The sequence below is a fragment of the Oryzias melastigma genome, linkage group LG17, assembly GCF_002922805.2.
Source record: "Oryzias melastigma strain HK-1 linkage group LG17, ASM292280v2, whole genome shotgun sequence".
Classification (NCBI taxonomy): Eukaryota; Metazoa; Chordata; class Actinopteri; order Beloniformes; family Adrianichthyidae; genus Oryzias; species Oryzias melastigma.
In genome coordinates, this window is record NC_050528.1 from 14,654,860 (window position 1) to 14,680,982 (window position 26,123).

The 26,123-nt window shown below is 40.2% G+C and overlaps 2 protein-coding genes across 2 annotated transcripts in view; both read left to right on the forward strand.

Moving 5' to 3' along the window:
- The window catches only part of adcy8 (adenylate cyclase 8 (brain)), a 111,073-nt gene extending 90,069 nt beyond the window's left edge, over positions 1–21,004 (forward strand). The window contains exons 14-18 of the mRNA XM_024268655.2: positions 1,758–1,916; positions 9,070–9,216; positions 10,531–10,623; positions 13,726–13,840; positions 19,282–21,004. Coding sequence (XP_024124423.1) covers positions 1,758–1,916; positions 9,070–9,216; positions 10,531–10,623; positions 13,726–13,840; positions 19,282–19,781 — 1,014 coding nt within the window. The 3' untranslated portion in view covers positions 19,782–21,004. The remainder of the gene's footprint in view (positions 1–1,757; positions 1,917–9,069; positions 9,217–10,530; positions 10,624–13,725; positions 13,841–19,281) is intronic.
- The window catches only part of LOC112144307 (tripartite motif-containing protein 16-like), a gene marked incomplete in the record, with an annotated part of 1,074,856 nt that overhangs the window by 38,348 nt on the left and 1,010,385 nt on the right, over positions 1–26,123 (forward strand).

The following is a 26,123-nucleotide window of genomic DNA, read 5'->3' on the forward strand; positions in this document are numbered from 1 at the left end:
TTGCCTTGAGTCAAAAGTAGCACGCCCTTTCACACGACTCCATATGAGTGCTTTTATTTTTGCAGCTTGAAATGCTTCAGTTTTTGTTTGGAGGGGTTTCCTCTTTTTTTCTAGTAAAAAGCCCTCTGTTGTTTAATAGGCTGCATGAACTCTGGCTTCTATCCACAGACTGAGGCTGAAGCTTCCAGTCCAGTCCAAAGTGTTTTTCTCTGCAGCATCATGGCTGGCATCACACGCTTTCTATGCTTTAGAAAGACCTCCTACAGATAGGACTTTAGAAGAGCAATTCTTCATTGTTTCCCAGTATATTTGCATATCTGGCCAAAGCACAAGCAATTTGATTTATCCATTTTCTGATGCTAAGCTGGTTTAGATCTCTTTCAAACCTCACCATGAGTCACCATATCTGCTTATTGGCTGAATCAGGTATGGTAAGACACTGACAAAAATACCACTTTGCTATTTCTAAAAACCGTATTCATGCAGTCCAACATGCAATATGGTACGAACATAAGACGTATTTGATCATTTGAGCTCAAGAATATACATAAAAATGTGCTGCTTTAAGTGTAAATAATAGAAACACAAAGGTCTAAAAAACAATTTTCTGGATTTTAATGATTGTGGATTAGGATTCTTGGATGGACAATCCAGAGAAGATCTTATTTAGAATGGAGTTTATTCTTGGGCTTATGTTGAGCTTAGCTCTGTGTCCTGTGGTATAGCTGAGTTAGGGTTGTGGCTTGGCTTAGGACTCTGAGGTATAGCTGGGTCAGGTCTTTGGCTTGGCTCAGGGTCCTGGGATGTAGCTGGACCAGTACTTGTCCTCTGGCTTTGCACCCCCATACTTGGTTCATAGGATTGAAACAGATTTTTGCTTCAGCCCATCTAAACTTGGCAGCATTCACAGAAGTTGATGCTACCCTGCAAATTCTGGAGGACAAGTAGAAAATAAGACCTGCAACAGGTGCAAAACACGACTTGAAGCTTTACAATCAAAGGTAAGAGAGTAGATCTTCAGATGAAAGGTTTCACTTTTGCAAAATGACAACAGAAGTTAAGACCTCCAAGACCTCACATAAATGTTAGTGCTATACGATGAAGACCTTTCAGATGAATGGTCCCTGAAGGAAAAGGGGACACCTCAGCCGTCCAAACCTTTGCTTTATTTCCAGCCATCTCGGCCCAATTCAGTGGTGATCTGCTGGTTCGAAAGATTACGGCTTCTGAATAACTAAAACCTCAAACAGGTAATCAACAGCCAGTAGAGCAATTTTGGTTGAGAAAGAGTGGTAGATCCCAAGAAGTAGAGTGGGCACCCATCAACGACACCTTCTTATACAGAAGAGATATAGGGAGTATGGAGAACATGAAGCTGCTCAGGAAGTGTTTGTAGACTTGTTTTACACATGATATCTCTATTTATCTGGACCTTGAATGGCCAACCCAACCAAGACGATGCTCATTTTCCTTGAAGAAGTCTCGATCTTTATTAGTAATTTCAACAATAAGATCTACCAGACTGAGTGCTTACGGGGACTCCTGCACCCCTGGACCAGATGGTTCACCTTGTTCCTGTAGTCTGCCTCCATATGTTGGTGATGAGCCCCAACATAGTCATGTCATCTGATACTGATGTTATTTATCTTGCTACCACTATTGAATAAACTTTAGAATGATGAGCAACGCTGCATCAGGCGCTCTTCATTTCTTACGTTTTTTTTTTTGTTTTTGTGTGTGTGTGTGTGCTTTGTCAGCTGGAGTACACGGCACGCCTGGACTTCCTGTGGCGGGTCCAGGCCAAAGAGGAGATCAACGAGATGAAGGAGCTGCGAGAGCACAACGAGAACATGCTGAGGAACATCTTACCCAGCCACGTGGCCCGGCACTTCCTGGAGAAGGACCGGGACAATGAGGTCTGTAGGAAACCCACGCGTCAGAAAAAAATCTGTTAGAAAAAGCTCTTAACTTCCATTACCAAACTGGAACAATTCTGAATACCAAATGATGCAGTTCCTCAAATGACCATTGGAGGCTGGTTTCAGTGAATACCAAATTAGTCCAAAACCTTTCTGATAATTAAAGCTTTAATTCTGTCTTGATTTGAATGGAGTTCATGTGTTTGCACCATGAGGAGGGGTGTGGTTATTTGACTGACAGGTGGGAGGGGTTTTGGGTGGACCTTTCAAAACTCAGACTTTACCAATCCCTTTCAGTCCTTTTACAGAATTAACTTGAGGTTGGTCAAAAAAATTATCCAATCAGTATCCATCTTTATTTTCACCATTGAGACTCCCTCAGGTTCTTCAAGATCCTGAATCCAGTGTAAATCTGTTCTTGGATAGATCTTATTTGGATTAAAAAATACTTTTTAAAGAAAGCTTTTCATGGACAACAAAACAAAGAAGATCTTATTGATCAAACATCATTTATACTGGAAAACCTTCTTTGTTTAAATTAAAAGATATTTCCTAAACTTCTGATTTTTTTATGTCACATAGCAAACTCATATTCCTTTGAGATGCTGGTGCCTTCCTCTCTGACCCAAACTAATTTATGCCGCTCTGGGGCTCTACTCAGAAGTTTGAAGGTTAAACTGACTGTAAACGGTCTACAAGCTCTGCTATAGAACATCGATGTGGAAGCTGCTGATGGTTCCGACTAATGGCCTTTGGTTTATTAACGTTCCTTCAGTCTACTCCTCGGCCTTCTCTTAGTGAATTGGTGTTAAGTCGGACGGTCTCAGGGCAAATGGCAAAGATGATGGATGGACCCTGAAACAAGTGCAGGCCCTCTTTGTCGGCTATCCGTGTGTAAAATTAACATTTTTATTAAACGCTTCTGCAAATGGATAGAGCACAACCGAGTCTGAAGCTGGTTAGCTGCTGCTGCCGCACGCCAGAGACAAAAACAGCCCTTTTGGTCTTCAGGGAGAAGAAGAAGACAGAGGAGCTGCTTTTCTGAGTGCACAGAGAATCGTCTGGGCGGTTCATCCAGCCGGAAATCTTTGTTGCATTTTCTGCTGGCGTGCTTTGATTTGATTTTAATAAGGGCTTGTCAGCAGAGAACACATTCAGCTGTCTCTCAGTCACAGCGGTGAGTCAGCTGACCTCAGCTTCGAAGAGTCAAGCTCGAAGAAGTTCCTCTCTTTGTTCCACGTATTCTGTTGGTTTTGTTTCTGCGTGGAACTTTTTCTGCTTGTTTTAGACCCAGTAGTGAGCAGAAATTTAAGTTGTACATCTCATAAAGAAAAATATCAGATTTAAGTGGAGCTTAACTCACAAAGTCAAAGTGTCATCCAAGAAAAACACTGATGTTCTGTTACATTCTGTAGCTGCTAATGTGAATGTTTGTCTGAATTATTACAGTTTGTTCTGATTGTTTGCAAGGCAGCACCCTGTAGAGTGTTGTCATGGTAACAGTGCAAATTTGAAGGTTTATGCAAAGGGAACTTTCACCTGCAGTCTCAAAGGTTGCACAAATGTTTCTCACGTGGAGAAAAAAAATTAAAAAAAGATCATGTCCTTTGTTGTTTGTGCAGGGAGGAATTGTTAGTCAACATTTGTCTCGATGACACAAAAGAGCTTCTAGATTTATGCTCTTCTAAAAATGAAAGTGACTGGAATCAGCTGCAGTTCAGTAAGTCACCACTAGGATCGAAATGTTTTGAATTTATTGGCTGGTTTCAAAAACAGTTTTGTTGGACAAACTAATGTCAACACAAGTGCCTGTAAATGTGTCCTTAAAGAACCATTATAATAAAAAATGTGTTTTGGTGCGTTTTAACATTTGCATGTGGTATTTTTCTCATGAGGGAGGACATATTTAAAATAATTTAAAGGGCCTATTGCAAAATCCCATTTTTTAGCTTACGTGTATTGTACTGTTCATTCCTCACTATAAAGAACCCCAAAGTGATGATTTGATCCATTCAGGCTTTTCTGAGTAATCCTCTAAAAACCTGTTCTCTTAACAGCAGCCCCTCCCATACCCACGAAAATGAGCGTGTGCTCTCGAGCTGATGTCATAAAGTGAGAACAGCCCCTTCCAGGAAGAGTTTGCACTGTCAGTACCACCTCCAGTCTAACACAAACACACACTTTCTCCACAGAGCTAACAGCAATCGGCTAAACTCTTTTAAAATAGTATATCTTACAATTGTTTCTCGTCTCCAATATCCATCAGATCTAACAGGTCATCGTTGCTGGAAATGCTGGTCTTCAACAGATGTCTGATTCTCCAGGCCAGCTCCCAAGTTTTGGAATAAACATCCGGGCTACTAATGACAGAAATTTGGCAAACATTTTAGCAAAAATGTGGATTTTAGTTTTTGTGGGTGAAACGCAGACATGCTGCTGAGGCCGGCTTTAGGATGACGTCATGAGGAGGAGCGAAAGGCAGAGCCTCAGAGATCGTGTCATCTTACTTCCGAGTAGGAGAAGAGTTCACAAAAATAACTCAAGTTTTATAAATAATTTGTTCTTTAGTGTGCCAAAGGTAAAATATGATCATATATATGGATATAGTTTACTCTGAAAGGTTTAAGAGAGGCATGGCGTAGACTCTTTAAGACTAAAATTACATTTCTGAGTTATTCCCCTAAGTTGGGGGTGTGAGGAGCTGCAAGCTAGCGAGAAATAATGCCCAACCTTTTATATTTTTTACCAAGAAATTCTTGGACTAATAATTCTGTATGCCATTCATCCATCTATCCACTCATTTTCAGAACCTTTCGGGATCACTTTGTTGCTGGAGCCTATCCCATCTACTAATGGGTGACGGTGAGCTACACCTGAATAGGTCACCTGTCCGTTGCAGAGCCACGTGCTCATCACACACATAAAGACTCCAATTAACCTATGAAGCAGGTTTTTGATGAAACTGGAGAAAAGCCGCACATGCACGAGGAGCGCATGTCCAGTGTGCAGCCGAACTCCATATTCAAATAATCATACCACACAATATCTGTGAAAAATGTCTGATAATATTTGACTTGGATGAAGTCACACAGACGTTGAACGATGTAGATATTTCAATCTGGACCAAAAAGACAAATGTTGCTGCTTTTAATTGAATTGAAAGATTAATGACCCTTGAAAATGAGAGTCTGTCATTTTTGGTGAGGACTCCTCTTTAATGAGGCGCCGGCCGTAATGATAAATGCTGTCGGGACGTTTGGAAGGAGCTGCTGGCTGACGGGAACCTTCATGAGGTGGAAATGAAAGGAGCTCCTCGTGAATGTAACCACAGGTTCCCAAACTCCATTACTGCGCTTCATCGACTCGCCGCTGACGGATGGTGCGACTGGGCGGGGAGGACACTTATCCCAGGGAGAAGTCAGATGGCCGCGTTGTCCTCGTCTGCCCCCACCCAACAAAGGTGGAGCAGCTGTTGAATTATGAATGTCAGGAGAGGAGCGTGTTCTGCTCCTGTGCCTGCTCCTAATTAAAAGAACACGATTAAAAATGCATCCATTAGGATGCTTTGAGTCCTAATCACTTGTTACATTTTTAATCAGGCTGTATATTGTGGTGGGATTGAGGATGCAGAGCAGAAGCTCGTGTGGAGATCACGAGGTTTGGGATCAATAATGTGACACCCCCATGCTCAGGAATAACCCAACGCCCACAACTGAGCCTGACATTCCCCGGAAAGATTATGGGATAAGGGAATGGCACTTTTATTTACACTCCTAGACGTTTACTCTGAAAAACAGCAGGAAGTCACGGTTTGGTTGTTCAGGAAGACAACAAATACTAAATGTTTGTTGGACACCAAGCCAACCACCTTCTAACACAATAATGATAAACATTTGACTAGAGTTATCCTATTCCATGGAGTATTTGGTTCAATTTACAAAAAAAAAAAAAAAAACGTGTACATTTATGAGAAAAAAAGTGTAACAGTTAAAAAAACAAGATTAAAGTTGTAGATCTACAGCTCCAAAAGTCCAATTTATGGCTAAATCTCGCAAATTTTCGACTTTATTGCTATTACTAGTAGAACTGCAACCGCGAGATGGAGAACCGTCAGCACAATCTTCAATTTTTTACCGTTTTTGAAAAGCTTCACAATACTATAGGACCTACGTCTTTCATCTTCTAACACAGCTCCAAAAAACAGACAACTTTCATGACTTTTCTCATAAATTTATGACTCTTTTGTCGTAGATGTACGTGTTTTAGACTATGGTCACATATACCAAAGTACCACCATGTGGCCACTTTAATCCAAGTTGTCCAACTGATGGGGGGGTCTGCAAAGTCCCCAAATTGTCTGATAATCAGGTGGTTTCACACTGCCACCCCCCAGCTGCCCCCCTGCCGGTGTGCTGCTGTCTCACTGCCACCATCCGATTGTTAGAAATCAGATGGTAGCATCGTAGGCACTTGACAAGGGCTGACATGGGCCGGGGGTCCGACGATGACCAGACGCCAATCTGGTGATCACTGTAGGTCCAAAAAAGGAGACGGCATTGATGCTGCACAAAACTCATCACGAAACTCCGAAGCCTCCGTAGAGACGAAATGCAGAAGAATAGGAAAAAGACAGAACATGAGGCGTGTTGTCTACAGGCATCCTCAAAAGAGTGCCAAAGATCTGAAACTGAGGGCGGTTCCAAGCTGCCTGCAGGTGCGATCGCAACAGGAGGAAGAGCTGCAACAGAAACATAACTGATAATTGACTGCAACAAACCAGACACATGTTGAAGGTAGACAGAAACCATGACAAACACGTCCTCACAGATCCGGAAAACATATTTAGCGAAAAAACATTTTAGTTCCACAAATCCTCTCTTTAGAGTCAACTTGTTTCCTTTTATCGTAAAACTTAATAAAAAATCTCTGAGTTTGGGATTTTTTTGGGTACCAAAAAAAAGTGTTTTCATTGCATTTATCTAACACGCTCATTCAAACTGACTGAGATCAGTGAGCAGCAGCAGGGGTGGTGGCTGCTTCTCTCTGGGTTTTTCTTTCTTGAGTCAAGGCTTGCTGTGTCACCATGGCAACCACCTTGACTGCAGCACAGAGAGGGGGACCAGGCGATCAGCTGAACTGTCCACCTCCTCTTTCGGCTTCCACAGCTTGACCCTGTCAGGGGCCGTGCAGCTGCTGGAGCCTCACCACCCCATCCTTTGCGGTCGTAGTCGGTCAGGTCTGGCAAAACGCTGCTGGTGCCTGTCACTCCCCGGCATCCAACCTCACAGGGCGCGTTTCTGTGATCTCACAGAGCGTGGTAGCTGCTGCCGAAGCGTCGGGGAAACCACTTTCCGCCTTGATTTGTTCCCCGTTTGCACTCATGAAAAATTGAAGCGCGTTCAGTGGAGAGAAGAGCTCGATGACTGACACGCTTTTGAGGAGAAATGAAAGGCTTTCCACCAAAAGCCACTTTCTGCTTTGACTGAGCTCATTAAGCGTGCTCATAATCTGGGAGGACGTCCCACAAAAGTCCCATTCCCACAAGTGTGGAATTGCATTAGGAGGCGTGCAGAGGCTGAACTGCAGCTGAATGATTCACTTCTAATGTTGAACTGCAGCCGGCCGGCTGGCCGGTGTGTTTATCAGTCTGTTATTACAATATTCTCCTAATGACACCATGAATTAGTGCATGTCACGCTGGTTTGGGGGAGCACGCTGTTTCATGTCAGCAGGCCTGCGACACTGAATCAACACTGCCCCCCAGTGGAGGAGACGAGCATTGCAGTGCTCGGAGACAAACTGAGAACAAGAGACTCATTTTGGGAAGTTTTTTTCTCAGAAAGTGCAACAAAAAGACTCTTGAAACGCTGACGCCTGTGCTACTATATCATGTCTTTCTGCATACATCAAAGGCATTTGGGAACTTTGAAATAATGAATTTCTGTCATATTTTATATTTTTTTTACTGTTCTATTATGTTTTTTTTAGTATATCTATATGAAACTCATTGAGTTTCGTGTGTGAATTCGCCTATTAATGGGTTTCAGCCGTTTGGTGAGCTTTTATAGTTAAATGAACGCAGAATTATCTTAGATCAGTTTTTTCTAACCAAAACCCATCAAACTAATTCATAAATCCACCCCCTCCAAGAGATTCTTTTAGGTGAAAAGAATGAACGACTGGCATCTTGAAAGGAAAAATTATGAACGAATTTTTATATATATACATCTTCATAAAAGCCTCCTGACACTTCCATGGCAACCACACAGATTGACTCAGTCTGATGGTGATTGGACATTTTTCTTTTTTCAGTGCGCTTGTGGTACATTTAAATAGACTACTTTTTGCTAACCATACTTTATTTGTTCTACATTAAGGTTATTAACATGACAAAAATAAAACATGAAGATTAACGTGTCAAACTTTATTGCAGTTTTACACCATTTTTTATTAAAAATATCTTTATTTTTTGCTAACTTCAGCCTCAGACAGGCCAGTCCGTGAAATTAATTCCATTGTTGTCATGATGGAAATAAAAGCAATAAACATAAAACGTGTTTAACACTAAGCTGTACATGTGATTATTTTTGGGTTTAAATTAGAGTTTACCAATGTGTTGGAACCTGCCTCTAGTGGTCACTGGGAGAACTGTAACTTTTGGAACTTCCTGGTTTGATTTAAATTTGGGTATTATTTTAGAATTTGTTGGTTTATTAACCCCTTAATGCCTGTTGTTGCAATTATGCAACAAACCAGTTTGGCTTTAAATAATCTACATTTAGCATCTACTTAAAAGCAAAAGCATATGTGACATTTTTTTATATCTGGAAATAAGTTTAGGTATTAAGGGGTTAAAATTTTTATATTTATATTTTTTTCAATAATGAATCTTTGAAAATTTTTGTTGAATTCTTGTTAATTTGTTTAAAATTCTAAACACAATCTAAAAACTGATTCTGCTTTGAAATGTTTTCCATGTTTTATTCAGATTTAATATTTGAAGTTCATTTTAGTTTAAGATGCAAAAGAAAAAAATCTTTAAAAAGTTTTAATTAAAAACAAAAAAAAATCAAGCAACAGCTTAATGACTGTTTTAGTTCAGACTGTCAGTGAGCACCAGAAGCTCATGTGTGGTTTGGCGTCTCCACAGGAGCTGTACTCCCAGTCGTACGACGCCGTGGGCGTGATGTTCGCCTCCATCCCGGGATTCGCAGACTTCTACTCCCAGACCGAGATGAACAACCAGGGGGTGGAGTGCCTGCGGCTCCTGAACGAAATCATCGCCGACTTTGACGAGGTGAGACTGTTAGGTTATCAGAGTAAAATGACTTTTTTTTCACCAACATCTGTCTGATTTCACACAGGACTTCAATCAAAGCTGAAACAGGCAGAGAACAAAAAAGACATCAACAAATTCTTATAAATCTAAAAAGAAAATCTACTATTTTAAATGATCTCTATCCACACTCACTGGACACTTTATTCGGTCTTCCTTCCTATGACTGGTTTGAGCCCCTTTCTGTCCTCAGAATTGTCTTAATCCTTGGTAGCATCGATTCAACAAGTTACTGGAAACGTTCCAGATAGAGTTTGGTCCATACTGACATGATAGCATCACACTGTTGCTGGAGATTTGCCGGCTAAACATCCATGATGCCGATCTCCCGTTCCACCACATCCCAAAGGTGATCTACTGGGTTCTGGTGATCTGGAGATCTGATTCCTGCAGTATTGAGCTCATTATAAACTCAAATACGATGTGATAACATGATTCGAATCTGTTTAAAGAATCTCAACTGAAAAAAAATCTTCACAAATGAAGGATTTGATCCTGTGGCTGTGAGCTGTAAAATGTTTTGCTTTAAATTAAGAAAATTGACTGTAAATCTTGCTAATAACAAGGAAAAAACACAGTTAAAATATAAATAAACAGAGTTAGTTTTATGTAGTTGTGTTTTTATGCTGCTTAGTCACTTAGAGTGTCCTGAAAAGCCCTCAAACTTTGTTCATGCAAGTGTCAAAGCTTATAGGCTCATGCGGAGAACTCATTAAAGCGCTATCTTGTTTCCAAAAAGAGAAACAGAAGCGCTGGATTTTGAAACAAGGTGGATGGAGATGAAAGCGCTCATCGCATCAAGGATTCAGAGCGATTCCTCGTCTCTGCTGAAGTTCTGGTTCCCCCAGGACTCTGAGTTCTGCAGGAAGGTGTGGTCCTGATCAGCCTCCACGCTGAAGCGAGTTTCTGACTGACAAAGTCAAAGTGATCAGATCAGAGCAGCAGCAGAGACGCTCACTTTCCCCTCCAAACAAACATGTTCTCTCCTTCAGGGGACTCCCTGGCTTGAGGAAGACTCCCTGCAGCTGTGTGTTTGGGAGGAAGGTCAGGATGGAGGAGAAAGATCATTCCGTCTTGAATCCAGAAACATCCCAGCCATATGAAGACATTCTACCTTGCTGGTTTTTGATCATTTGTGGAACTGACATGCTTCAGTCGTAATTTCTCGTTTCTAGAAGCATAATAGATGATTTATTCAAGACTCAGATCAAGGCCCGACTTCGTTTGAGATCCGGAGATGAATCTGAATGGATCTGTTTCTGTGCTTTTCTTCAGTTGCTGGGTGAGGACCGTTTTCAGGACATCGAGAAGATCAAGACAATTGGCAGCACCTATATGGCCGTCTCTGGTCTGTCACCTGAGAAGCAGGTGAGCGTCTCAGCAGCTTCCATGTCTCTCACCAAAGCAGAGGCTTCTGGTGACTCTGGAGGGGGGAGGGGGGGGTGCACTGTGAAGGTGTGAACAGTTGTGAATCTGAGCACAGATGTTGATGAGGAGGTTTGCAGATGTCTGGAAATCTTAGACGTCGGCCATTTTTTCTCCAGTCTCAAACCCGTCTCAATATAGTCTCAATTAGGTCAGAATAGATGCTCATTCTGGGCTTAAAACACACAATTGGAAGGATTGCACAAATTAGTGTCTATTTTCATGTGGATTTAAACTGAATAGTGTTTGGTACTTATGGACTCTTTGTAGATGGAGGTTCATTCATTCACATTAATCCTGCAGTGAACTTGTGGACTCAGAATGTCTCCAAATAATCACAAAGTAAAAGACGTCATTCAGTTCCAACTTTGTGTGTGGGATTAAGTTTGGACTGATTACAGACAAAAAATAAAAATTGGAAATTCTTGTCATGAAAATTTAGTGACTTTAGCCTCCTTGAGCTATTTCAAACCTGTACAGTATTTGAGAAACAACCCTAATGCTACCCGATCTGTACCGTCTGCCCGATCAGTAACCACACGTGTAACTTTTGCAACAGTTAAGCAGTTTGAATGACATTAGCTTCCGTAATTTGTGCGCGTTTTTCGTTTGTTGCCTCAAGATTGTAAGACTTGAAATTCATAAATAAATAAAACATCAGCTTCCAGTAACATTTTCGGACAGTTTTGCCTCCTTTCCGACTGTCTGTTTAAACAGCAGAGAACTCAGTGATCCCAAGAATTTAGGATTTCTTCAACAACGGAGAACTTCCTCCAACTGAAATACAGCTCTGAAATATAAAACAATGTAGCCTAAATGTAGAGTATAATTGTAGGCTGTTGTCATTACAAACTATAAAAAAAAACCTCAACAATGCATGATCAAATAACAGCTACACGGCTTTGAGTCATTCTCTCTGTTTGAATGTTTTTATTTTTCATTTGTTGGCAACGGGAAATAGGAGAAGTGAACGTGTTCTACCCCGAGGAGACGACCTTCAGCCTACTGCTGCTGCTTTTGCAGCCAAATTAATTAATAGTTTTGTTAACTGAGCTAATAAAGTGTCAGTATCCTCGTATACTGAGGAGTAAACTTGCGTTCAACAAAACAGAAGAAGAAAGAAAACATTGCATGCTGGGTAGGGATCGGGTAGACCCAGCTGTGCAGTCAGACTTTGCTCATGCACATGATCTGTTTTTGTTTGCACGTGCAGTACGGATCGTGCAGTCCTGATCCACAACTTTTCTTTTTGCTTTTGTTTTTGACAACATCAAAATAAACTTTTACATTATTCTAAACATTTTAAGTGGATATTGTTAACGTCTCAAGAGATACTTTGACCGACAAGTGCTGTAAAATGCTTTATCGGCAGTTGACACATTTCGCGTATCCGGGGACCGATCAGGTAGTGACAGACCCTAAGTACAGCTGTTTCCAATCAGAAACCTTTCAAAACTTCTTCATTCTTGCTGCAAAATCAGAACCAAAATTTTTTTAAATTTGCTAAAGGGATACCAATGAAACTCCTTTACGTGTTAAAAGCCATAAAAGTTGGTCTAACTGTCAAACATGGTGGTAGTGGAGTCATGATTTGGGTCATTAATTCCTAGAGTTGTCCCGGGGGAAGTTCTCCCTTCAGCCTATAGAAAAAAAATAGTAAATGGAACAAACCTGAAACGATTCAGCTTGCAAATGAAAGACCTGTTTTTCCATTTGGGCTTTGGGTCCCATTAAACTAAGCTTGAGGTTCTGTTAATGTGTTTTCCTTTGGCACTATTTCTGAAATAGTATTGACAGTGGATGCTCAGTGAGATGTGGCAGCTGAATATTAAAGCCTTCACTGTTCATTCAGGCGCAATTAAATCAGAGCAGGAGAAGATAACGTCGCTTTAATAGTCAACCAAGTGATGCAGAAACAAGCATGGGAATAAAAGCAGAGGAGACCGGAGGCAGCCGTCAAGAAAATTAACTTTTTAAATGTTTTTTTATTAAACATAGTGATGGTAAACACAGAGCTGCTCAGACAGGATGAGAAGACAGTTTGAAAGTTAACTTCAAAAGAGAAGAAGACCAGGATCAGTCAGGAAGGAAGATAGCAACGATGATGGAGGCAAGAAATGTGAGGGTTGAAGATTTCATTGACAAGAATCTCCTGACTCACACTGGAAACAACTTACAAAGCCTCAACATTTAAGCCTTAATCACAACTGTCCTTAAACATAGATACAAGCTGAAAAAAGGGGCAAACCGGCAGATGACACATAAAAAATATCAAAGTCACACAATACTTGGTGAACAACTGAACTATCTTTACGATGCAGACAGATGGCCTGCACAAAATTTGAAGACCGCTCGATTAACCCACAGAGCAGAAAGGTTCAAGCCATTATCAGTTATTCCACAACCAACAGGTCATAGTGAACACTTGAACAACAAGACCCATCCCTTTTCATTTTTTCCATCGCCTGGTATTGAAAAAATGAAAAATGATGTTGGTGCTGCTCAAGTGTTCGATGCACATTGCGTAGGAGGCCAGTTGGAAGGTAGTTTGTGTGGGGATCCATCCTAGTGCGGTGTAGGGTCACCGTAGGACAGCATCAATTCCCATAACTTTGTGTAACTTTTCAAACACTTCAGGATACATGACCCAAACGCACAAAAGTGATACAGTCCATTGTCATAATGTCCCTTAAGGTGGTATGACGAGTCTCTGGAGAACTGCAAGACTCCTCTATTAGACCCTCTAGAAACCTGGACAGTCCCAAAACCCGCAGCACCCGTATGGGTCAACCCCCATACATCGCATTGGACCAAGGCTTTAGACTAAAGTTCGTAATGATGTTTATCAATAAACACTAAAATGCTCTCAGTACTGACATTTTCTATCAGACCTCCGGCAGAATGAGAAGCATATCAGACCTTAAAAATCCCTGCCGTTCTGGACAAACACAGTGGAGTGTGAGTTTGAGGCGTGACAGTGCTGTAGGTTCACGTAACCGGTCCTCCAGCTGCTGCTGACTCTTCAGTGTCCTCTGACTTCCTCAGCAGTGTGAAGACAAATGGGGTCACCTGTGCGCGCTGGCGGACTTCGCCATCGCCCTCAACGAGAGCATCCAGGAGATTAACAAGCACTCCTTCAACAACTTTGAGCTGAGGATCGGTGAGACCGTTGCACCATTCACTGCTTTGTGTTCTTAACACTTTTCTTCACACACTAACCAAATTAGGCTGAAAATTATAATATTGAATTAAATTATTATGCTTGTTTAACAAGCATGTTTAAGGGTCTGATGTTTTTCTAATGCTTGAGAAAAAAGAAGAAAAATGTACAAAGAACCAGAAAAAGACACATTTTCTTTTTTTTAATTGGTTTATTGCAAATACAACTTTAATCAATTAGTTTTCTTTTTAGAATCAACTTTGTATAAGTCATTTACACAGTTTACACTTTTAATAGTGTTTTTTTTTTTTCATTTTATGGCTGTTGTGTTGCCTTAAATTTTTTTGCTGACTGTAAGTTTCTGTTAGCGTGCTGGCATTGGTTTTAGTGAACCAACAGTCCCCCAACAATGACCAGTGTTGGGGGATATCGGATCACAAAGTAACGAATTACTGTAATGTCATTACTTTTGTCAGCAACAGGGGGAAAGTAACGGATTACAGTTCAAATTTCTGGACTACAGAAACCCTCGTTACTTAGGTTTTGAAGACTCTGATGTTTTCTCTCAGTTGAATGAAAGGAAACGGAAAAAAAAAAGTAACCAGCGCATTCGCGCCATGATCTGCAGCTCCAGTGTTGGAGACCAGGGGCTGCAGCTGAGCAGCAGAGACCCGCCCCACAACACCAGCTCCCGGCTCCTTCCTGGGAGTTGTTATACATTTATTCTTTTAACCTTTCTTACTTTTTTTCACTCTGAGTTGTAGGTGACCTGTCAATACGAGTTTGCACCATTGACTGTAAAAGATTTAAAGTGAAAGGTTGCACCATTTGTCGCAAAGCAAAAAGGGGAGGGGCAATAGTTCACAACACCTGCAGGCGCACAGGGAGCGTGCACGAGGGAGAGACAGATACAGCATATTAAGTCAAAAGTTAACTAATAAAAAGCATGTTATCATTATTCTTTTTCATTTTATCTGAAGTTAACAAATAAAAGCATGTCCATATAATAAACATTCATAAATTTAAAAAAACGCAGAAAAGAGTTGTAATAAAAAATGTTATCCTTATTCTTTTTACATTTTATCTGAAGTTAATAAATAAAATCATGTTCATAAAATAAACATTTAGAAATAAAATATTTTTTACATTAACAATTCATTTTGTGCATAATTTTACATTGTTGATGATAATTAATACATTTAACAACAAAACAACCTTGGAAGCTGAAAGAGACGGTTCTTTTAGTGAGAAAAACCAGAAGAGACATTTCTCTAAGAAGAACTGGAATTCCCATCACTAGCCCCGCCCCTCCAGTCAGAAGGACTGTTTGCATTGAAGGAGGAGAAACAAACTGCTGGAGGCGTTAAATAGTTCTTTAGGTTTTCAAAAGACTTAGTTTCAGTTTTAATACAAATTGGTGTAACAGTTTTTTTTTTCCAAATCTCTGAGCAGTGGCTCTTAGTTTGCACAAGACAATTGATTTCAAAATAGCGTTAAATGAAAGACAAGAGGATCTTGTTGATGCTAACTGTTCTTGGCTTGAGAATTTGTACATTAGTGAAAAAAAGTAAAGTAAAGAGCAGTGAGTTACTTTTTAAAATAAGTAATGAGTAATGTAGTTTCATGACAATTCCATCCAGTAACTAAAGTAATGTAATTAATTACCTTTTTAAGAAACTTACCCAACACTGTCAATGAGTTATAAAGGCTAGAGACGCCATATTCCACCCAACTCGGGAATCCAGGATCACGACCAGCCCCAGCCCCAGCCGCCACGTGCTTTGAAATGTTGTTCATCTGTTGCACTTCGTACAAAAACATTAATACCATGACCTGGGTATTATTTTTGTGATGATCATTTTTTTCGTTTAAAATCTGACCAAAATTAGACATTTTACTGTATCTGCTAAGCCGTTTCTCACTGTTTACTGCCCTATCCAATATGGCATAGCTCTTTACGTATCTTAAATTATGTTAACAGGCTAGCGTAGCATCTCTACCCTTTATAAATCATAGAGCATAACCATATGAACTGATGTTAGCACTAGTGTTCCTTTGTTATTTGATTTCAGAATTAGCATAATCTTGTTAGCTAAATTCAGCATTAGCACAAATATGATACCGATAGTATTAGCATACTAGTAGGGATGTCCCGATCCGATCACGTGATCGGAACGGTGCCGATCACGTGGTTGGGGACTCGATCGGAATCGGACTCCTTTGTCCGATCAGGATCGGACATTTCATTTATTTTCATTATGATCAGAGCTTTTTATTTAATCTTATCTTTATGGATAAATACTCCACTACAAGTCTGCATGTCACGAAAAGATCACAAAATATCATTACCAGAAAACGGCAGCAAGTCAAGTATAAGGCTAACAAAACAAAAGCTAACAAAGCTAGCTAGAAAGCTAACTTCCGGGATCAATAACTCCTTTAAAAATGCTTTAAACTGACAGCAAGTGTCTCTATTGGTTTGTCATAACTCAAACAACAACCTATAAAGGCATTTTAACAGAAAGAGACAGAGTTTTTGTTCCTTTTAAATGTGAAGCTCTTCATGCTGCAGACAGATGGCTACACAGCAGCTGCTAACTGCTGCATGCTAGCGCCGTGATTAATTCCTTAGGACCCGAGCTGTCCTTTGATATGCCTGTTTGATTTATCTGACAGAGAAATAACAGTTAAAAAAAATTAACTACTGTGGTAATAAAACTGAAAATGTGATGTCTTAAGAACTTAAAAAATAAGCACATAACCTTAAAAATAACTAAATAAATACAACTAATAAATTAAAACTAATAATGATATCAGCTATTCATGAACACTCATCAAATTTTATGCTAAAACAAAATCATAATTTATTTTTAAGAATTTTAAATGAGGACAGGAATCACATTTGGTCAAAAATGTTCAATAGCTCTAAAGATGTTAAAGCTAAAGTCACTAAACTTTATCACATGACTAATTATCACTTATATAACAAGAAAATTGTATTTTTTTTCCTAGTTTATATTTGCTGTATTTTTACTTGTTTATTAAAGCTACTTCACAGAAGTGTTTTATTTAAGTTTTTAATGATAAAAGAAGGTTATTAAAATATAAATAAGGGACAACACTAATCTGTTTGTTTAATTTATTCACGTTTTAAATGTCTTATAAAAGTATCGGATCGGGACTCGGTATCGGCAGATACACAAAATCAAATGACTCAGAATCGGATCGGGCCCAAAAAAACCTGATCGGGACATCCCTACATACTAGTAAGATTTCCTTACAATTTCCTTAATTTTTAAACAGTATTTAGCAAACAAACAAAAAACAATTCCAACAAATATTGTGTTTCCTATGAAAGGTTTGAATTAGTAAATAGTTTAACAAACAGGAAAAGGAGGAAGGTTGCTGGAAAAACACAAAACCGACAGCTAATTAAAAAGCAAAAAAAAAAAAAAATGTAGAAAACTCTTGTGTGCTTTTAATCTAGACCTTTTAAAGTTTTAGAGGGAGTAGTTTGGAATGCCAACCACAGTGAGAGGACTTGTTAAAATAATATCTCCAGTTCATTTGAATTAAAGCAGAATTTGGTAAAATCATGACAGATTTATGCCATCATAATGGAACCTATTATAGAAGATCCGAGTAGGTTCAGTCTTGGGTGTAATTTCCACCCATTAGAGCTGGGATGGCCAAGCATTTCGCCACTAAAATGTGAAGTCAAATTGTGCCAGTGAGCTGTTATCCTGAGTTACTGCAAAATTATGAGAGAAAAGTTGCAGATTCCTGAGAATATACTATAAGTTAAAACCATAAAGTGGGTTGTATAATTGTTTGTCCACATTACCTGCCGACTAGATCCATTAATGCACCCATTTATGGTGAGGCCATTAAGCTTTAGTTTATGATAGAAAACCATGTCCCATAATGCATTTCAACCTCTGTAGCTGTTCTGCCATCGGCGTAAATAATGGGCCCACTGGAAATCCACTCAAGAATCAAAAATTTTGTTCTAATGAAGCCTAGTTTATAGCAAATGTTTTCAATGTCCCTATGCTCATAACAAAACAAAGCTGACTCACTAAAAGAAAGAGTATTTCCTTATTTGTTATCATGATATTTTCAGTCTTACCAGTCTTTTTTGTAGATCTGAAGTAAGGGCTTTTTCATAACACACCATCTGTTTGAACCAGGAACATGACAGCAGATTTATTGCTAGTATCTACCATCTCAGTGCCCTCCATCCCAAGGCTCTGCTAATATGAACATGGTTCTTAGTCTGTCTGTCAGCTACGTTGTAAATGAGAAATTGTTCTCAGTCGACCTACCTGCATAAATAAAGGTACATCAAAGCTATAAGAAACCTCAGTTAGCCTATAGCACCGATATGTGTCTATAGATGTTTACAGTCTACACAACTACGTGTCTTTCTCTAGACATCACTTCTCTTTCCGGCCTACTGAGTTTCCAAATCATTGGAGGGAACATTTCAAAACACTGAAACTTCATATATTAACATAAATATGTCCTAATGAATTGAAGGACAACTGAAATCATAATGTACCTAAGAATGGTTCCAGAAGGATTGAAGCAATTACACGATGGTCTGGGTGAATAATCTACTCTGATTGGCTGCAGGACAATCAGCTTATATATTGCTTTCCTTTGCTGCTGCAGTTGAGGTTGGTGCTTGTTCACAGAAGTAACCATCCAATGCTTCCACCTTGGACTATTAATTTTGGATAATCCCCTTTGACGTGCGTAATCAGAAATTAATGGAATTCATGGAACCAACCATCCAATGCTTCTGCATTGACTATTAATTTCTGACCATGCGCGTTAAAGTGTGCATTATCAGAAATGAGTGGACTTCACAAAGGCAGCCGTTCAACGCGTCTGCGTCGACTATGAATTTCGGATAATGCACGTTGAAGTGTGCATTAACAGAAATTAATGGACTTCATGGAAGCAACTTATCCAAAGCTTGTCCACTGACTATTGATTTCTGATAATGCGCGTTGAAGTGTGCATTTACAGAAATTAATGGACTCCATGGAAGCAACCTTACAATGCTTCCACCTTGGACTATTAATTTTGGATAATGCACATTTAACTGTGCATTATTAGAAATTAATGGACTTCTTGGAAGTAACCATCCAATGCTTCTGCATCGACTATTCATTTCTGATAATGCACGTTGAAGTGTGCATTATCAGAACTAAGTGGACTTCACAGAAGCAACCATCCAATGCTTCTGCATTGAGTATTAATTTTGGATAATGCACATCTTGTCCGGCACTATCCCTTACATTAACAAACTATACGTTGCTGTCAAGCAGACTCTAGTATGGCACCAGGGGTTGGGCTGTTGGTTGGGCCCTAAAACTGTTGTATTTCATCTCCTGGGTTATTTTAACAGCTAATCATATGATGATGTTTGGCAGGAATGGCTCATGGTTCCGTGGTGGCTGGCGTGATCGGAGCCAAGAAACCTCAGTACGACATCTGGGGGAAAACGGTGAACCTGGCCAGCCGCATGGACAGCACAGGCGTTAGCGGCAAGATCCAGGTCCCCGAGGAGACCTACCTGATCCTGAAAGACCGCGGTTTCGCCTTCGAGTACCGCGGCGAGATCTACGTGAAGGGCATCAGCGAACAGGAGGGCAAAATACGGACACACTACCTGCTGGGCCGGGTTCAGCCCAACCCGCTCATCCTGCAGCCGCGGAAAATCACAGGGCAGTACTCACTGGCGGCCGTGGTGCTCGGCCTGGTGCAGTCACTCAACCGGCAGAAGCAGAAGCAGATTCTCAATGAGAACAACAACTCGGGCATCATGAAGGGCCACCACCACTACAACCGGAGGACGTTGTTAGCGCCCGGTAGCTCAGAGGTGGGAGGGGGTCATCACACTGAAAGCACTGATAAGACTGAGCTGTCCTGAGGAGGGAGGTCTTTGGTTCTTGGAGCCAGAGCGGGTTTTCAGGCAGAAGTGGTCTTACTGGTTGAGTTAAACCTAAATGGATGATGTAATCGTCTGGGTTTATTCCCTCAATGTTCTTTTGTCCTGTAGAAAGCTTTACTTTTCCACATGGTAAGCCTCAAATGAGTTAAAACTCTTCATTCAGTAGAACTTTGACAGCACAAGGGCAACAAGCTTTCCAAAGGAGCTACTGAAGATGCTCACAGTGGTCCGGACCAATGCAAATATGAAACCAAACCCTGTAATGCATCGAAATGTTCTGTTTTATGAAGGTTTAGCCCCATTTTTATTCTTACAATAAGCTTGTGGAGCCTTTGATCTTAAACTCCACCTTGGAAAAGGTTAGGTTGGGTCAAACAACACAAGAAAGTGTCTTGTCAATGAGTCTGTGCAGGAGCAGACAAAATGAAGGATGAGGTGCCACACATGGTATCATCCAATGACTTCCTGAACTAAAAATGAACACAATATTTGGGTTAACCATTGAACCATTACAGCTGGAGCATAAACATGTAAAACATAGATAAACTCTAAGGTCGCTTTCATCTTTGCCAAACTCGTACCAAAAGTAGGAAAATTGGTGAACAAACCAGAATGGAAGATTTTTTAATGTCTTTCTAGAGATGACCAAACATGTCATTGATAAGGCCACACCCCCATTTGAGTGCATTTCTGCTACATGATACAATGATGTTTATTAAGCTCCGCCCACAGAACAGATGTCAGGTATAATGGATTGAACCACACTTGTAGAAGAAGGTTGAGAAGTTTAGCAACAAGTCCTCTTACGTTGGAGGTGACCTAATAAACTGATCTGGCTCTTGATAATACATTTGATGTTAAAATAGTCATTAACCCTTTAACGCCGGTAATGCCTAAACACAAAATCATTAGCATACTGTAATTTTAAAAAGTTAACGCGATCCACGTGATTCCAGTAGATTCCAGTAAATTGCGCCGCTTTTCTCCTTCAGAATCTACTGGAATGACATTGATTGCGTTAACGTTTAAAACTTACGGTAAATCAAAGAACATAAACACTTAAGATCCAGTGTCAAAGGGTTGAAGGGTAACCAAACCGTAAATGAACTTTTTTTGGCTGTTGATCTCTATAAATGGGGCTTTAAAAGTGCTGTTTGTTGGTCATTGCCAAATTTTGGAAATTTGAAATAAAACTGTTTAATTCTTCAAAATATAGTCCAAAAAATGGCTGTGTGCTGCCCCCTACAGCTTGAATTGATGTATTACAGTTGAATTTTGTGATTGGCCAAACCATGTTTCAGAAGTCTGACATCATGATCTGCTCCAGTAAAAGGTGTGTTTGAGATCCCCAGCGCCTCGCCTGCATCGTCGGCGAGACTAAGCTGCTGCAGGAGGGGGCGGAGAAAGGCGCTTGAGATGAGGGCGAACGACGAGACTGTACGAGAGCAAGGAGTTGGGCGTTGTCTTTAACATTCGGCTGAAAGTTAATATGCCACTCCTCCTAGGATGATTTGTGCTGTTGTGTATTTTATATTATTTTTTAACATATTTTAGAGTAAAATTGTTAATAAAATAGCTGCAGGATTCATTGCATGTGCACTGTCCCAAATAAATAAAATAAATTAAATTAAAGTTAAGTTTTAGAGACAACAATAACAAATATGACCACAGATTATTTGAAATCTTGTTTATTTTTTCATCAGTGATTCACTACCTGCCAGAAAAAGTAAAAAAATACACCGATGTCCTTCATTTAGCGCCAGTTATTTCACACCGAACTACAAGAACTGTGTGGACTCAATTTCCCACAATGCATTGTTTTGTAGTCATCAAGGCGGCCTGCAGCCAGCGCAGTACCTATTTTTTGGCTGCGCTGGCTTAGGAAGACGCACTGAACCCGCCCCTTTCTCGCGATACTTGGTGACGGCGCACATTTGACGTCAGTGCAAGAAACTAACCAACATGCACCAAATCCAGGCGATCTGCGCAGCGCCGGTCATCTCAAACACGCCTAATGATAACAGTCCTGCCCCCAAGCTCCACCCCTCTGACTGGATTTTCAAATTTCGGCAGTGGGTGGAGTCAGCCTCCAACTTCCTGGTTTGGTTACCCTTTAAGGAGGATATTTTCTTTTACATTTAAGAGATTTCATCTGGTGAAACTTTAGACAACAAGTCATAACCTTAACCTAACATACGCATCAAATGGGTTAATTTTGAACAATTTTACTAAAACTGTCATATATCAGTAAAAAATAAAGAGTTACACCAAGGTGTTTTTTTAATGATGATTTAATCATTTATTTTAAAAGAAAAGATGGTCATATGAAAAATGTACAACCCTCAACCAAACTGGTTTTTATCCTCGTCTTTACTGAATTTAATTCAATTACAAGCAGGTTTTTCTGACATGAATCTTATTGAGATTCAGTCTTTGACCAAAATGCTCCAGAACATTTATTCAGACGTGGACCTCCTGGTGTTTGGGGGTTGTGGTTCTGCGGCAGAACACAAATGCTCCTGAGCATGAACTGATGAATTGATGACAGGTATTCTTAAATAAACAAACAAACAAAAAGCAGAATTTATGGTTCTATTAATAAACACCAAACCATCAAACTACCACCACCATGTTTAACTGTTCTGTTCTGAGATTTCATTTCAATTTGGGGGTAATTACTTTTATCTCAGGTTTAGGCTTCAAGTGGAAACATCACTGAACAATATGTTGCATTTACTCTGGGTTTCTTTGAGTTACATTGTGGCAATTTACTTAGGTGTCTAATATGCAAAAGAAAGGACATCAAGGGGGGGGGCAGAAACTTTTGCACAGTTGGTTTCATGGTAAAAGTCTAAGGTCTCAGTGTGATCCCTCCGTGTCGTCTGCAGATTTCTTTCTTTCAAGACCCGTCTACAGTTTTTCTAAGGATGAGCAGATTTTAAGCACATATTACACATTATCCTTCAAAATAAAGCTTCACAAAGTTTTCCCACAAAATTCAACCCGCTGAGCACAAACTTTGTTCCCATACAGGCAAAAGAAAGTCATCCAGTGTCTTTGAGGGTTCAGGGTAACATGAATGTCTCACAGACAAACGTGAGAATCACTACCGGCGTCTCAGCTGAAAGCCCACTGAGGTTTAACTCAACCAACAAGAAGAGCCTGGGGAGTTGAACAATTCTGCTTTTTCATGAATGTTTGTGTGTGGGGGGGTGAAGAGGTGGATGCTGGGAGGATGAGTCCGGTCATCCTCCGCTCACGGCCTCAGACTGTCAGACATGACTCCTTTCATTTCCCCATTTTTATGTCGCCCGGCCACCTCCCATCCCCGCCCCCCCGCCTAACTCTGAATTCCTGACTCGCCCGGTGTCGATGTTTCTTTTTTGTATTTCTTTTATATATGAGAACACAATAAAAAAGGGGTCTAATTTTTTATACAAACCTGGTGTGCTGCTGCCTCATTATTCCCAGTGAAATTTTCCAGCAGAAGTCTTCACGTACACTCTGAATAGCAACCAGTGTGGCATGCAGGAGGAGTATTATGGTATGGGAGTGCTTCAGCTGCAGGGTTGAGCTACTCAACCTGACAAATGCTGATTTCAACTTCTCAAATGTAAAAATGACATAATGTTTGAGCTCAATTTTAATTTCCTAAAACAATGTTAAGCAAAAAATAGAATCCAGGCAGTCCATCAATTAAAAGTGTGCACTTTAGTAAGGAAATATTTTTGAGTTACTGTCATAGAAGTAAAAGTTAAATTTTATGCGGTGGCAGAAACTTTTAAAGAAGCCTTTTTCTTCTTAAGCGTTTCTTTAAAAGAAAACAAAAAAAATAGATTGTGTAAACATTTGATAAGCCTTTACTCTCATAGAATCCTAAAATATTCAGTCTTTTTCATTTATGTTCAACATTCTTGTTTGACAAAAAAATGTAGCTGCTTCAGGAGGTTCCTGCTTTTACTTTTGGTACAGCTCACTTTTAGCTGGTTTGAAATGTTATATACATGGAAGATAAATGAGCTCGATATTGCCATCTCTACTGGCCATAGGCACCACTTTTAGAGTCTTTAGTATGACTTGAACTCACAACCTTCCACTCTCAGGGCAGACACTCTACCACAAGGCCACTGAGCCTCTATTGCTCAGGTGCTCAGGGCTTGTTCCTGAGCTGCCAGGATCATTGCTTCTGTGCTGCCCCGTATAGGCCAGCCTTTTCTATTGGTTCTTGATATCAGCCACTTCAGCCAGGAATGGTCCAGTGGTACATCCTATGCAGGGGTTTGTTCTCTCATGATAATCTGTTCTCCAGAATCACATCCTCTGCTCTCCATTCCCTGAGGCTTGTATTTCCTCAAGTTCACAAAGATCCACTAAAATGTCAACTGTCAGTATGGCAACAAAACTGGCTGCAAAAGTTGCCAGCTGCGACTAGATAATTGCAGCAACAAAGACTCGTATATTTTTCTCATTATAACTAAGTATAAGATTTCTAAAAAACGTGTCCGCCTAGAGTCCAAAGATGCTAAGATTTGTTGAGCTAAAAACACTGCGAGACAGAAGGAAGAGTATCTGGAACAGTTTGAGGGAGGCTCTGATTAATCTCTTCTTCAGAGAAGCGTGAAGAAACAGAGACGGAAATGGAGCCACACACCTGCTGATGATCCCAAACCATCTGGAGTCTGCTGAGCTGAAACCATGCTTGAGTATCTGCAATCAGAGCCGATCATCTGTACTGTTTACAGGAGTTAAGGTCACATGATGTCTGCAGATGTTGAATAGGATCCGTATTTGTTTTGTAAAGAAAACCCAGCCTTTAGCGGGACCGGTTCCACCTTTCATGACCTGTTTCTTCTTTTATTTTTTTGTATGTTCCTTTACCAAATAAAAAGCCTAAATGTATGTGTTGCTAACATTTTTGCAAAATGATGTCATGCAAAGGTAAACGTTGGATTTTTTTATGTCAAGAACAAAATGGCCCTAAAAGTTAAAAGCTAAAGTGCAAAATTACCTAGAAAGTGTTCTAAAACAAAGTGTGATCAGATGGAGTTCAGTTGGTCTTCTTCTCCACACTTCAGATCCTCCACCTTCTTTATCTCTTCTCCCTGTAACCTCACTCTTCCACTCTGGTTCCTCTCATTCACACACATGTACTCTGTCTTACTGCGGCTAACCTTCATTCCTCTCCTTTCCAGGGCAAACCTCCACCTCTCTAACTCCACCTCCACCTGTTCCCTGCTCTCACTACAAATCACAATATCATCTGCAAACATCATAGTCCATGGTGATTCCTGTCTAACCTCATCCGTCAGTCTGTCCATCACCATTGCAAACAGGAAGGGGCTCAGAGCTCATCTTCCACCAAATTTTTAAACTCTGCAAAGTTGCACTTGTGCTTCCTGTGAGCACAGTATTGTGTGAGCGCTGGTGTTTAAAACAAAAAAAGATGATGCTAATCATGCCAATCGCTATCAGCAGTTTCAATCAATAGAACGTATAAACACCAAACTTTGATCAAACTATTAAAAACTGTTTTAAAGGTGTTAATGTGTTAATGGTGAACAATTCATCAACTTCTGATGTTGGGACGTGACTTAAAATCAGAATTTTTTTGCGTTCATTTAACAAAAAAACACAATTGGGCAAATTCAGGTAGAGGCAGGAAAGAACTTTAGTTTTTTTTACAGATGGACTTCAAGCATCCTGTAGTTTATTAAAATCTCCACTTGGTGGCAGCAGAGACTCATTTTAAATTATATACCTCAGAAACAAGTGATGCTCCTGCAGCTGCAGACATGGTTAAAGAATAGATGCTGTTCCATTCTTTTAATGACGTTTTATTTGAAAACATCCAAAAAGCTTCTCTTCTGATAATTTCATCCATCAGATGAAAAGTTACTCTTCTCAGCCTCCTAAAGCTGCATGAAAAGCTTCATATTTGCATGTTTCATCATTTGAAAGTGATCGTATTTGCTTTAAAACAAGACAGACAGTTGAGAGTTTCTTTGTGGGGGTTTCTGTGGGCGCTCCCAACAGAGACCTCAGTGATGAATAAATGAAGAAATCAAAGTGGACGAATGGCAGGATCTTGATGGTGACAAACTCCAGCGCTGTGAGTCCTGCGGGGATTGACTGTTTCTCTGGTTTCTGTCCTCGTATGGATTTTCTGTTGGACGTGAAGGAGGAGGAGGATGCAACCAGAGAGACTCGGATACGGAGGAGAGAGTTGCTATGGTGACGTGCAGCCTGCAGAGTGGATGTGAGTGTAAAGATCCAACTCTTCATGCTGGAACAGCTTTACAGGAGATGCATAAGAGGCAGGGG